Here is a 14,389-nt window from a genome sequence, read left to right as displayed (position 1 = left end):
ACGTGGTGAGACAATGAGTGAATGTGACTCACCCAGGTCGTCACAGCACACCTCCATGGAGTCAGAGGAGCAGTCACTTAGGTCCTCCAGAGAAGAGGCATCATCCTCCTGGACATTCAACCTACATGCACAGCATGACCATCAATTTGCACCACCATACAATTCTGTCAGTGTAACTGATAGAACAGGGACATTCATATAATACATTTTTACACTACAATATTTTGTACTGAATAGCCTATATAATAATGTGTTCCCACTAGGCACCTGGTTGACTCAATGTTGTTTCCTTGTAATTTCAATGATATTATATTGAACCAAGTGAAACAGATGTTGAATTGACATCTGTCCCCAGTGGATTGTCTTAAACGTATTCCAGACATACTCCCGGTGAGTATACATTAAAGTAGAGCTGATGCTATCAGTGTACCCTCACCCTCACCTGAAAGGTGCCACAGTGGCCATGTTACTACGGGCTGGCTCACTCCCTCTGCGTGGCACACTGACTGTCTGCCTGGTACCACCACCACCACTCTGGCTCAGATGGGACGCTCTATGTTTGTTGGAGGACATGTCTTTATTAGGAGCGATCATGCCATGGCAGGAGAGGTTCCTCGGCTCCCTCTGCTCCTGACGGGTGGTCATCAACACAGCTCTGATCAGATTCCCGTTCCCTCCTTTAGTGTTGGAGAGCCTGCTTTGGCCTGAGTGGAGATCACCACCAGAGAGCTTCGACAGGGCATCCTGCGCATCTCCATTGTCGTCCAGGCGGCTGTGGGGAACCCCGCCTGAGGCCCAGTTCCCATTGGCATTTCTCCTGGTGGGAAGTTCTCGAAAAGCCTTCTGGGATAGAGCATTGCTGCTGCGGAGGTCCAGGGTGTCCTTGGAGCGTGGTGGTGGTGTCTGTCTCTTGGGGACCTGGGGGCTGCTGTAGGCTGACCGGCTGATGGTGCCTCTCTCTGGGGCATAGGAGACTCTGGAGGAGGAGCCAGTGGGACAGATACCACCCCTCAAAGCTGCACCACACAGCAGCTCGTTTGAAAAGGATGAAGATGATGAAGAGTAGGAGGGATGCATTTTGGTGCTGAGTTGAAACTGTGCTGTGGGGTTAGATAGGGCGCTGCCCCTCTGATGTTTGGGGTCCAGTCTGGAGAGGGGGGTTATCCTCTGGGGAAGGGGGATACCAGAGACCAGACCTGAGCTTGGTTGGGCCTGGGATATGTTCTTGATGTTCACACCGCCGCTCATGGTTTTCTGAAAGAAAAATAATACAAAAATGACATGATGCTCTTCATATTTCATATTTCAGCCTTTGTTTACATGTGGATAAGACCAAGTGAAAGTCTCCAAACTATTACCTTGCTACAATTGAATGATTCTAAATGGTTTCCTTTTTCATGGTGTTTTCTTGACTACAAATGTCGGATCTTAATTTAATCCCTTTCAAATCAAAGCAATTTTTGTTGATCACATGCTTTGATAACAACAGGCGTAGTTTCACTAACAGTGAAATGCTTACATACGGGCCCTTCCCAACAATGCAGAGAGAAAGAAAAATGAGAAATAATAGAAAAGCAAATTAATAAAAGTCATAATAAATACACAATGAGTAACACAACTTGGCTATATACACGCGGTACCAGTACCGAGTCGATATGCAGGGGTACGAGGAAATTGAGTTAGATATGTACATATAACTAAGATTAAAGTGACAGATAATTTAGTCACAGAAGGAAAATAATCCTGCGTTAGGTGTTTGTATACAATGCAGTTTTCTTTTCTTTTACTTATTTTTTTCAATTGAACCTTTATTTAACTCGGCAAGTCAGTTAAGAACAAATTCTTATTTACAATGCCGGCCTACACCGGCTGTCACTGGCAGTACCGTGCCTTCTGTCGGCTATGTGCAAGCGACAGAGAGTCTTGTGCGAATTAATATGTGGATTATAATACATTGACATATATGTAAGGGGTAAATGTTTTTGTTATGCTTCTTTTAAATCAATTGTTTTATTACATGTTGAAGGCAAGCAATAGGCAGAACAAATTATTTTGGTTGCCTCAGTGCCTGTGTGGTCATGCGGTTAAAAGCCATTGACCCCAGCACACAAATGAGTCGACATGGCTTCGAATTCGTCCCACTGCCCTTTGACTCATGGATGAATGCAATCAGAACAACATTTTATAACAGGCAAGCATTCTGTACAGTAGAAATCAAGTGTCTCCTAGATTAACATGGCAAATCTACTCTGGCAATTTACCAGATACCTTTTATGAATGGAAATTAATGTTGGTGTAGCCTACTGTTATTATTTTATTTGTTATCTATTTATGTTATCCAAAAGTGTCTGGTATGGTCATTTCGTATCAGAATCGGGGGTAAAATATCCCTGGACTGTCCATATTTGAAATGTGTAGATAAATCAGGGAAATCTGGGGATTGAGTTATTTGTTACAGAAGGCCGTGGGTCAGAATTGAACTCACACCGACATTGTAAGCCAATATGTGCACTCTGAAGGCAGTGTTCCTAACTGCTAGAAAGACCCCAGGCCACTATTGAACTACATTTTGACCCTAGTATACACTTGACACTTGTCGTAGCCCAGTGGAGACCAATATCAATCTTGTGTTATTAAGCTATTTAAAACCATGGCTGTTGATATGTATGGCTGCATTTCAGATACATTTTTGAGCATTTGAATGGTGTAGAACTAGGACCTAGGCCTAAAGCGTTTTAGCGAGAGAGAACATTATTTTGATAGCAAGCCCAGATCACACTGACTTGACTGCCTTCGCGTGGAGAGAAAGAGAACTGCTCATTTTCAGTCAACTCACGAGGCTCATTTCAATTTCCTGATGCAGCAGGTCAATTCTCTGCGACAACAGAGGGATTATGTTAAGATCTGACATCTGTCCTTCCTGAATATCAAATATCCGTAGTTTGGTTACTGAACCTATCATATGGACTCAATCAGAAACAAATTGAAGGGTGTTGTAGAGCTCCATGTGTGTGGTCCTGCTTCGTGGGAGACTAGGGAGAACACGTGCATGTGTTTATCTCATACAAAATATACTGTGGATCATATTCTTGCAAGCCGTAGGAGACGGAAAATGGCATGCTTCTTGTAACATTTCTTCTACACTATACTGGACAACAGGTGTACCTACCAGGCTGTCTGTCTGACACACAGAGAAAGAGAGTGGGTTACTGTCTACAGATTCACTGTATGTGCTGTCAAATATGATTTCAACAGAGGCTTGGGAATGCGTGGGGACATGGATACTTGAATTGAGTGTCATGAAAGTCACGTTGAATAAAATAGAATTGTGTTAATATTTTAATTCTCATCATTTCAGTTGGAGCAGCTTTGCCACAAACATATTCCATCATTCCCCTTTTCCCTCCAGTGAACTGCATGCTGGGAGAGTCAGTGACAGACTGACATCGTTACTGACTGACATCATTTGGCACACGCAGCAGGACTGCTGGCCCTTTAAGGTAGTGCCAGCAGCACCCCACCCCTCCCCAACTCACGGTCTGGTCATGTCCCTGGTTCATGCAACATCTTAAAATCTATTTGTATAGGTTGCGTACACATATTTAGCAGATGTTATTGCAGGTGTAGAGAAATGCTTGTGTCCCTAGCTCCAGCAGTGCAGTAATACCTAACAATTCACAACAATACACACATATCTAAAAGGAAAATAATGGAATTAAGAAATATATAAATATTAGAATGAGCAATGTCGGAGTCCGGAGTATAAAAATATATATGTGATGGGATGTACATTATAGACATTATGGACTCCACCCTGTACTACGGTAACCATGGCCTCCCCATCAACACCCAGCCCCTGTCTACCACCCTCATATCAAAACAAAAGAAAACAGCAGCATCTTTGTCGTGGGGGACTTGTTGACATGTTCTGCTGCAGCTGCACAGTAGATTGCCAGAGGCAATCACTATAAGATACTCAATGTAATATATAATTGGACCTGTAGTTAATTTAGTCCTATTTGCCCTCCTGCACAACACATGGCTCCGTGTCTCTGTTCCAGATGACCCATTCAGTAATCATCGGAGTGGAGATAAACACAACAGGCCAGTGCCTTGAACAACCTGGAGGTACGGCTAGTAAGGTCTGCATTTACACATGTAATGTAGGTATAGTAGGAGAGCAGCAGATGTTACCACACGCAAACACTGTATGAACTAATGCATGTGGACATGCGCACACACACACACACACACAGAAACTCACACACGTGCATATCTGCACATGTGCATGCACACACACACACGCACGTACACACACCACACAAACACACACATTGATGAACATGAATAGATTTGACATTAATGACAATGGAGTGACTGGGTGGTTTGAGCCCTGAATGCTGATTGGCTGACAGCCGTGGTATATCAGACCGTATACTACTGGTATGACAAAACATGTATTTTTACTGCTCTAATTACATTGGTAACCAGTTTATAACAGCAATAAGGCACCTCAAGGGTTTGTGAAATATGGCTAATATACCACGGCTAAGGGTTGTATCCACATTGCGTCGCGCATAAGAACAGCCTGTAGCCGTGGTACATTGGCCATATACCACACCTCCTCGGGCCTTATTGATTAAACATACACTGCTAGCCTATAGTCTGCTGATTTGGTTTAAACTAGTCAACGTGATAGTGTTTGTTTATCAACATTTACGAACCCACTGTACCTCTGAATCTTGCCACAGATTATTATGGCATCCAGTAGAATGCAGCCCATATCTACAGAGCACACCACACACCAAGATGTTAGGACACACAGAGACCTAGAACCAGACAGGAGTGGAGTAATCACAAAGAGATCTAGAACCAGACAGGAGTGGAGTAATCACAAAGAGATCTAGAACCAGACAGGAGTGGAGTTATCACAAAGAGACCTAGAACCAGAAAGTGGAGATCTAGAACCAGACAGGAGTGGAGTAATCACAAAGAGATCTAGAACCAGACAGGAGTGGAGTTATCACAAAGAGACCTAGAACCAGACAGGAGTGGAGTAATCACAAAGAGACCTAGAACCAGACAGGAGTGGAGTAATCACAAAGAGATCTAGAACCAGACAGGAGTGGAGTTATCACAAAGAGATCTAGAACCAGACAGGAGTGGAGTTATCACAAAGAGACCTAGAACCAGACAGGAGTGGAGATCTAGAACCAGAAAGTGGAGTTAGAAAGGACTATTTTTGCCATAATACTAGAACCAGACTGGGTAAAAAGAAAAGGACTATTTTTGCCATAATACTGGACATGTGTAAAATTGAACCAGACAGGAGTGGAGTTATCACAAAGAGACCTAGAACCAGACAGGAGTGGAGTAATCACAAAGAGACCTAGAACCAGACAGGAGTGGAGTAAAAAGAGAAAGGACTATTTTTGCCATAATACTGGACTTACATGTGTAAAATTGTAAAACAGTAATATGAATCTGTTCTGAAAAGGCTTGACAGACTTAGATAGAGAGGACGGTTATTTTCTTACCGAACTGCAGATTTCCTCTTTCAGGCAAAGCCAGGATAATTCCACTGTAAGTCCTAAGCAGTCGTGCATATGTCAGTGTTCCATACCAACTGCTAACCACTGCAATGGGATAAACCTATGATGAAGAATACAATTGAAGAGCCACATGCTGCGTTGGAGAGAGTGTGTGAGTGGGGGTCAGAGGATGCTGTACACAAAATGAGCCAATGGAAGAGCTAAAAAAGGAGGATTAAATGTATTGTAACAGGATGTTTGTAACCTCTCTCTTTTTCTCTCATTTAATCTCTCTGTCACACACACATTCCACACACGTCACACCAACCCACACACACACACACTGACATGCACACACACACATACACACGAGCGTGCTCATACACAAGTGTACATGCACATGAGCACACACATGCATGCACGCACGCACGCACGTACACACACACACACACGCACACACACGCACACACGCACACACACACAGTGACTCATATTTTTTGTGTGACATCATGCCAAGCTGCAGAGGCGGCATGCTCATAGCGTGTACAGGGGCACATGCCCCCTCAAATTTGTCATGTAAAAATCTACTATTTATTTTAGATTTTTGTTGTTGTTGTTTTTCTCTGTAATACAACTAGGCACTAGCAATTGTATGAAGTTGTCTTTAGCTAGCCCAGATAGGATCCCAATCTCCCGACCTCATAACTAGTTACCAAGACGCCCTCTTCAGGCTATTCTAAATGTTCTACCTAAAATACAAAAAGGCTAAATTCATTATTAATTGCTAGTTGCAGAGCCCTTACCATTCAGGGTCTTACTATCCAAAGTTGAGGGCATTTCAAGTTTAGTACAGCCTGCACGCTTATGCATTATCTCTTTATGTTGAACCTGAGTCTTGTAATGCTCTTGTTTCAATTCCGAGGGAAAAACTCACCTGAATAGTCAAATGTGAAAAGAAAACCTGTTGTTAGGGGATGTTCAAATTACGGTTTGAATGTGCTGGATTTACAAACAATCAATCATCTTTAAGTTGAACTAGATTGAACATTGTGAAATTACAAATAGCTCTTTATATACAGCAATAAACAGATTTTGTGCTCTCAAATCAGTGCGATTACTAACATTCTTCATTAATAATATGGGCAAAATGAATTGTTGACAATGGAAAAGGTGGTAATGTTGTTCCCTTGTCATATACATTTCTACATTTACTTTCAATATAGCATTAAAAATAGCTTTCCAGATGGCATCCGCGATGCAAATATTGGGTGGCGACTAAAACAGCCTGATCAAATCTGGGTCCCAAGGCCAAATTATTTGAGAACCACTGCACTACAGCTGATCACTACACTCTTAGAAAATAAGGTACTGTCTAGAACATAAAAGGGTTCTCCGGCTGTCCCCATAGGAGGCCCCTTTGAAGAACCATTGTTGGTTCTAGGTCGATCTCTTTTGTTTCCAAGTATAACTGTTTTAGGTTCCATGTAGAACCCTTTCCACAGAGGGTTCTACATGGAACCCAAAATGGTTCCACCTGGAAAAAAAGGGTTTTCCTGGAATCCAAAATGGTTATTCTATGGGGATAGCTGAAGAACCCTTTTGGAACCCTTTTTTCTACGAGTGTAGGAAGGAGAACAAGCTTTAAATAACAGTCCCGTCCTCATATATCTGTTAAATTTAGATCAGAGTCCCAGATTCCACATTTCCACTGCCACTTCCTGTGCTGTGTGTTCTGGGTCTGTCAGAATGGAGCTTATCAGACAGGGGCAGAAACAGGGTGGCAGAAACAGGGTGGCAGAAACAGGGTGGCAGAAACAGGGTGGCAGAAACAGAGGGGCAGAAACAAGGGGGCAAAACAGGGGGCAGAAACAGGGGGCAGAGACTGGGGGGCAGAGACTGGGGGGCAGAGACTGGGGGGCAGAGACTGGGGGCAGAGACTGGGGGGCAGAAACAAGGGGGCAAAACAGGGGGCAGAGACTGGGGGGCAGAGACTGGGGGCAGAGACTGGGGGCAGAGACTGGGGGCAGAGACTGGGGGCAGAGACTGGGGGCAGAGACTGGGGGGCAGAGACAGGGGGACAGAAACAGGGGAGGGGCAGAAACAGGGGGCAGAGACTGGGGTGCAGAGACTGGGGTGCAGAAACAGGGGACAGGGGGGCAGAAACAGGGGGGCAGAGACAGGGGTGTGCGCAAACACACTCACAGATGCACAGTCAGACACAGTCACTCACACACTCACAGATGCACAGTCAGACACAGTCACTCACACACTCACAGATGCACAGTCAGACACAGTCACACACACAGACACAGAAACAGACAGTCACACACACACACACACAAACACAGACAGACAGGCAGGCGTGTGGGGACAAGAGGGAGCAGCAACACAACACTGTGGCTCGTCTTCCATATGACCAAAGGCCCCCAGTGAGAAGACGACACGTCTATGTGTCTCCATGACAGAAAGCTCACAGCTCTGATTTAACTTATAACATGGCCTCCAGCAGAGAGGCATCAGCGTCCTCCTTACCTTTAACATCTCTGTCTCATGACGATCACCATCTTGAGTGATTGGAAAATGAGCTGGTTGACAAGAAACACCTATGGTGTGTTTCACATATTTTCACATATTTTTAATGTTTTCCATCATTTTTATATTGTTATCTAGAAATGATCATGTTATTTATGGTTTAATGTTATTGTAATATGATCATTGTAATCCTTTGTTCTGCTGTTTAATAACCATGATGAGGATTTACAGATAAAGCTCAAAATGATGAAACTGGATCTAGAGTCGGATTAATATTCAATATGTTCACTAACCGAAAATGGCTATAATAGGATTAATACAATACTTATCTTAGTTTTTTTGCCTGCACAAAGTTGCAGGCAATGGAGTGTATATTGTATGTACATTGCATGTATGTATAGGTTACTTTCTGAATTATTCACAATACTGTAAATAGAACAATACTGTTTCCTGGGCTGTGGACTAGACAAACCTGATGTGACATCGATGTCCACAGAAGGGAAGAGGTGACATGCTTTGAGACTCAGAGGTCAGTGTTTAAAACAGGACAGGACAAAGTGTATCACTAGGTCACCCGTCCAAAGCTGGGTCCCAGTGTTAGCATCACAGCCACCTGGATAACAGCCTGGGAAAAGCCTGGGAGCCAGGCCTTCCGTTTCCCAGAACAGATCGCTACTAATCACATTGTTCCTCATTCACTCAAGCTAGTCAAGCTCACTCCTCAATCCGTCATACAATCTAATACAATTACGGCAGCTATGCAGCAGCCACTCTCCTGAAGGAATGTGTGTGTGTGTGTGTGTGTGTGTGTGTGTGTGTGTGTGCGTGTGTGTGTACACAGTATGTGTGCATGTGTGGGATACAATAGGTTGGCTGAAATTGCTATCTTGTGAAAGCAAATGGAGTCAATCTTAAAAGTGAGAGTTGCAGCTATACTTTCCGCACTTGTCATCCATTTAGCTGTTATACCTTTGTCTACCACTACTGAGCCATATACTGTAGAAGCACGTCTATGTAAGCAGTTATCAAATTAGCTTTTGATTAAAAGAGCCAGGTCACACATGATACAAGTCCGTATTCGACATCCCTCCATGTCTGAGGACGTCAGGTGATGACATGGAAACCGGCCACTAGGGGCAACAGTGAGTACTGTTATCTTCAAATAGGTTTCAGTTTTGCATTGGTTATGGAGGATGGGTGTAAGCACCTGCCACTGGTGCCAAAAGTTACATGTTCAAATCGAGTAACAGGAAGCAGTTTTTGCCATTTTTGTTTTAAACCTATCCCAAACTTTAGGCCCTCATTGTAAATTAAGAATTTGTTCTCAACTGACTTGCCTAGTTAAAACTTGTTGGGGATAGGGGGCAGTAGGGTAGCCTAGTGGTTAGAGCAGGGTAGCCTAGTGGTTAGAGCGTTGGACTTGTAACCAAAAGGTTGCAAGTTCAAACCCCCGAGCTGACAAGGTACAAATCAGTTAACCCACTGTTCCTAGGCCTTCATTGAAAATAAGAATTTGTTCTTAACTGACTTGCCTAGTAAAATTAAGGATAAAAAATATAAAAAAATTCACTTTGGATGAACTGCATCCTACTCTGTCCTAGATTGCTAATATATGCATACTACTATTGGATAGAAAACACTCTGAAGTTTCTAAAACTGGTTGAATTATGTCTGTGAGTATAACAGAACTCATAGGGCAGGCAATCTTCAAAACACGAAGTGAAATTCTGAATACATGTCTAATTTCAAGTCATCGCCTATTCACTTCCAATTAAGATATTGATCTGGTAGCACTTCCTACACATTCCACTAGATGTCCTCATTCAGTAGAACGTGGAATGGAGCTACTGCTGTGAACTTTGACCGAATGGGAGGGGAAATAGTCACTGTCTTGGCAGAATGCAATTTCCCTTTGGCGCATTTGTCTGCTGATGTCTCCGTCGTTCCATTTGGCTGCAGATGAAAATGTATGATCCGGTTGGAACGTTATTGGATATATATGAAAATAACATCCTGAAGAGTGATTCTCTACTTAGTTTGACCAGTTTATTTAATCTGGAATATATTTTTTTAAATTTTCGTCCGAGTTCTCCTGGACCAGCGTCAGCTTTTGGGAACTTGAGTTGAAAGTGCTTGCAAATGCAGCTGATTGGACACTAGTATTGGACATTATGGAACAAAACAATGATTTATTGTGGAACTAGGACTCCTTGCTCTGCATTCTGATGAAAGATCATCAAAGGTAAGGGAATATTTATGATGTAATTTCGTATTTCTGTTGACTCCAACATGGCGGAGAAATATATTTACGTCTGAGCGCTGTCTCAGATTATTGCATGGTAGTCTTTTTTTCGTAACGTTCAAAAAAAATCTGACACAGCGGTTGCATGAAGAACCAACTTTAATTATATGTAGAACATGTATCTTTAGTCAAAGTTTAGGATGAGTATTTCTGATATCTGGCATTTATGATGAGTATTGAGTATGAGTATTTCTGTTATCTGGAATTAATGCCTTAACTGAACCTTAAAAACTTTGAAATGTGACATTGGGAACAATTTTGAAATTTGACGTTTGAGAAACATGGATGACCATCTAATTCTGAAGTGAGACTGTGAGAGCTTGAGAGAATCCCCACAATACGGTTTGTTATCATTTTTGGTAGCGATCTGGTCATCCGGAATCACAACAACTCAAGGGCTTCTGCCTCAGCAAAGCGTGAAACGTTGTCACTAACCCATCTCTTAACCAATTTACCGCATGGTGATGTCACCATGGAAAGCCGAAACTGCCGCCCATGCAAACCTGCTGATTAGAAAGTCCTATGTAGATAGTACTTCTAACTAGCAACTATTAGGGAATATCACTGATCACATTTACTCACACTTTTACAGTGTTAGTTTCATCAGCTGTTGTACAATATGATACAAAACACAGGAATAACAGCAATTTAAAGAAACAATTCTGAGTGAAAAGCTAAGCTCCCACAGTATATATGGGATTATTCCTGAACCTTTGTCTTTCTCTGCCACAGCCACTGTAGGTTTACTACAGTTACTGTTACTAGTACTGTTACTAGTTTGGCGCAGAAGGGACATTTTTTGTCAGTTGACTCCTTTTACACATATATTTTCTGCTTAGTCACAAACAGGCTTTTGAAAAGAACAGACTTGCCAAATCCAAAATGGCCAAACCTCGAAGGCAGTCGTCACAGCAGGGAAAGTACACCCTGCCAGTGCCAATCAACCCTGTGCCATCCCACACAAACAAGCAAGACCCCTGCAGTCAAAGTGTTATGTAACTGACACAGTTTTCTCAATTGAACTCTGACTATTACTGCAGGAATAGAAGGATGAGGCTGTAGTGCAAAGACCATTGATGCAGCCAAGAGCGTAGGAGTGGGACCATCATTCTGAGCTGCTTACAGACAAGTAGGTCAGTAGAATGCAGAATGGTATAAAAGTGAAGGACGAAGCACTGGATATTAAATAACTGCCATTCTGCAGCTATTTTACCTTAAATGGCGCAGTGGAAGTGAGATTCAGTTCATGCATATGAAATCCAAACATTAATTTCTACTTGTCCTCCTGGTGCAGGTAGAGGTGGATGAGACTCTTCATGGTTGTCTTGAATCATTTCCCTGGAGTTTCTCTTTGCATTGTCTACATACGTAATGTGACCGTTCATATGGAGTTAATGCATTAAGTAATCCTTAAAACCCTGTCAGTCTTGAGACCTCAGCAAAAATCAGCCTTTCATTTATCTGACTTTCATTTATCTGCGTACCCGTCGCTTATATTTAGCCTCACAATTAAGTGTTTAACCATTTTCTTTTCAGGACAACTAAGTATAATACACATTTACAAGTAGAATACAAATTGGACATAATCAGTTGTATTCATGAGTGTTATTGACACATGCCATTTAAAAAAAGAAGGTCCCCAGAGAAAAAACCTGATAAAAATGAATTTATATAAATGCTGTAAGCACATGAATTGTTTGCTCAGTGGGAAATGAATATTCAACGAGTCAGTGACAGTTTTGGGAAGTTTGTAGTTTGTGACAGCAACTATTTAAGCTTATTACAGTATTATAGACACTATGTCCTACGATCTTCTATGTAGAAGAACCACTTACCTTCTAACGACACTTGTGTAGCTTGTGAGCATCATAGAGCAAAACATGTTACACGTGGGTGTTTGTGAGAGTCTCAGCTTTTAATAGGTACATTTTACTATTTTGTAGCTATAACCATTCTGTCTCTACAGACCTTTTGTAAAAGAAAGACTTGGCCCCGGGACCCTTCGGCATGTGCCCTTATCTCACAAATACTGCTCTAGCTCAGCCCTGGTTAATCAACTCAATAGTCTACAGCTCAAACAGACAATGTTTAAAAAGGGTTGGCAGCCCTAAATCAAGCCGGCTACCAACTACCATGTCTTCCTCTTCATCTTCATGCTGTCAAGATCACTGCAGTTCAGATCAACCCTCATATTGTGTCATGGACATAACATGCCCCATCCGGAGGGGTGCCTGTGGAACTGAGCCGGCTCATCTCACTGCAGTTCAGATCAACCCTCATATTGTGTCATGGACATAACATGCCCCATCCGGACGGGTGCCTGTGGAACTGAGCCGGCTCATCTCACTGCAGTTCAGATCAACCCTCATATTGTGTCATGGACATAACATGCCCCATCCGGAGGGGTGCCTGTGGAACTGAGCCGGCTCATCTCACTGCAGTTCAGATCAACCCTCATATTGTGTCATGGACATAACATGCCCCATCCGGACGGGTGCCTGTGGAACTGAGCCGGCTCATCTCACTGCAGTTCAGATCAACCCTCATATTGTGTCATGGACATAACATGCCCCATCCGGAGGGGTGCCTGTGGAACTGAGCCGGCTCATCTCACTGCAGTTCAGATCAACCCTCATATTGTGTCATGGACATAACATGCCCCATCCGGAGGGGTGCCTGTGGAACTGAGCCGGCTCATCTCACTGCAGTTCAGATCAACCCTCATATTGTGTCATGGACATAACATGCCCATCCGGAGGGGTGCCTGTGGAACTGAGCCGGCTCATCGCAAGCCCATAATCAAACAGTTCAGATTGAACACACCCAGGGGAGATATCATATTGTGTCATGGACATAGAAGATGAACAGATCCGGAGGAGATGCCTAGATAGGAACAGAACACAGAGGAGATATCAATAGATTGATAGAGCACATCGCAGGAGATATCTATAGATAGATAGAACAAACAGAGGATTTATCAATAGATTGATAGAACACACCACAGAGGAGATATCTATAGATAGATAGAACAGAACACAGAGGAGATATCAATAGATAGATAGAACAGAACACAGAGGAGATATCAATAGATAGATAGAACAGAACACAGAGGAGATATCAATAGATTGATAGAGTACACCTCGGAGGAGATATCTATTTATTGATTGAAGAAACCACAGAAGATATATATATATATATCTTCTGTGGTTTCTTCAATCAACATATAGATATCTCCTCTGAGGTGTACTCTATCAATCTATTGATATCTCCCCTGTGTTCTGTTATATATATATATAGAACACACCACAGAAGATATATACATATATTGATAGAACACACCACATACCAGATATATTGGATGAATCCACACCTCCATCCCCCTGCTACTGTATCTTCTGCAACAACTGTTTAGTATAACCTACTTCTAAATCAAAACAAATCAAAGTTTATTTGTCACGTGCGCTGAATACAACAGGTACAACCTTACAGTGAAATGCTTACTTACAGGCTCTAACCAATCTATGGTAGTGTATTTAGGGGTAATTTCCAAGACTAAGTTACACATATGGACCGATGGGAGAGGAGTGGCCTTCCCACCTCATCTCCAGCACCCCCTCCACCAGCACCTCCTACCCCTGCTACAGCATCCGACTCCGAGGCTCTGCGGCTGGCGCTCCCTAGGGAGTATGATGAGATGGTGGGTGTCAGGGGTAGGAGGTGCTGGTGGAGGTGCTGGTGGGGAGGAGAGCGTGAGCGTCCTCGTCTCCAGTCTGACGGGACGAGCCCTGGAGTGGGCAAACGCAGTGTGGAATGGCCCAGACTCGGAAAGGGATCATTACCCCGAGTTCACCCGCCGATTACGAGCCGTGTTCGATCACCCACCAGAAGGTCGTGCGGCAGGTGAACGGCAGTTCCACCTGCGACAGGAGACGAGGAGCACAGGACTTTGCCCTGGAGTTCAGGACCTTGGCCGCAGGAGCGGGGTGGAACGACAGGGCTTTGATAGACCACTACCGCTGTAGCC

General features: G+C 43.2%; 1 protein-coding gene across 1 annotated transcript in view; it reads right to left on the bottom strand.

Moving 5' to 3' along the window:
- The window catches only part of LOC135540333 (neuron navigator 1-like), a 159,882-nt gene that overhangs the window by 115,466 nt on the left and 30,027 nt on the right, over positions 1 to 14,389 (bottom strand). The window contains exons 2-3 of the mRNA XM_064966922.1: positions 443 to 1,254; positions 33 to 121 (exon numbers count right to left, since the gene is read on the bottom strand). Of these exons, the coding sequence (XP_064822994.1) occupies positions 33 to 121; positions 443 to 1,248 (895 nt within the window). The 5' untranslated portion in view covers positions 1,249 to 1,254. The remainder of the gene's footprint in view (positions 1 to 32; positions 122 to 442; positions 1,255 to 14,389) is intronic.

Source organism: Oncorhynchus masou, chromosome 5 (genome assembly GCF_036934945.1).
Source record: "Oncorhynchus masou masou isolate Uvic2021 chromosome 5, UVic_Omas_1.1, whole genome shotgun sequence".
Classification (NCBI taxonomy): Eukaryota; Metazoa; Chordata; class Actinopteri; order Salmoniformes; family Salmonidae; genus Oncorhynchus; species Oncorhynchus masou.
This window is presented reverse-complemented; position numbering and strand designations above follow the sequence as displayed.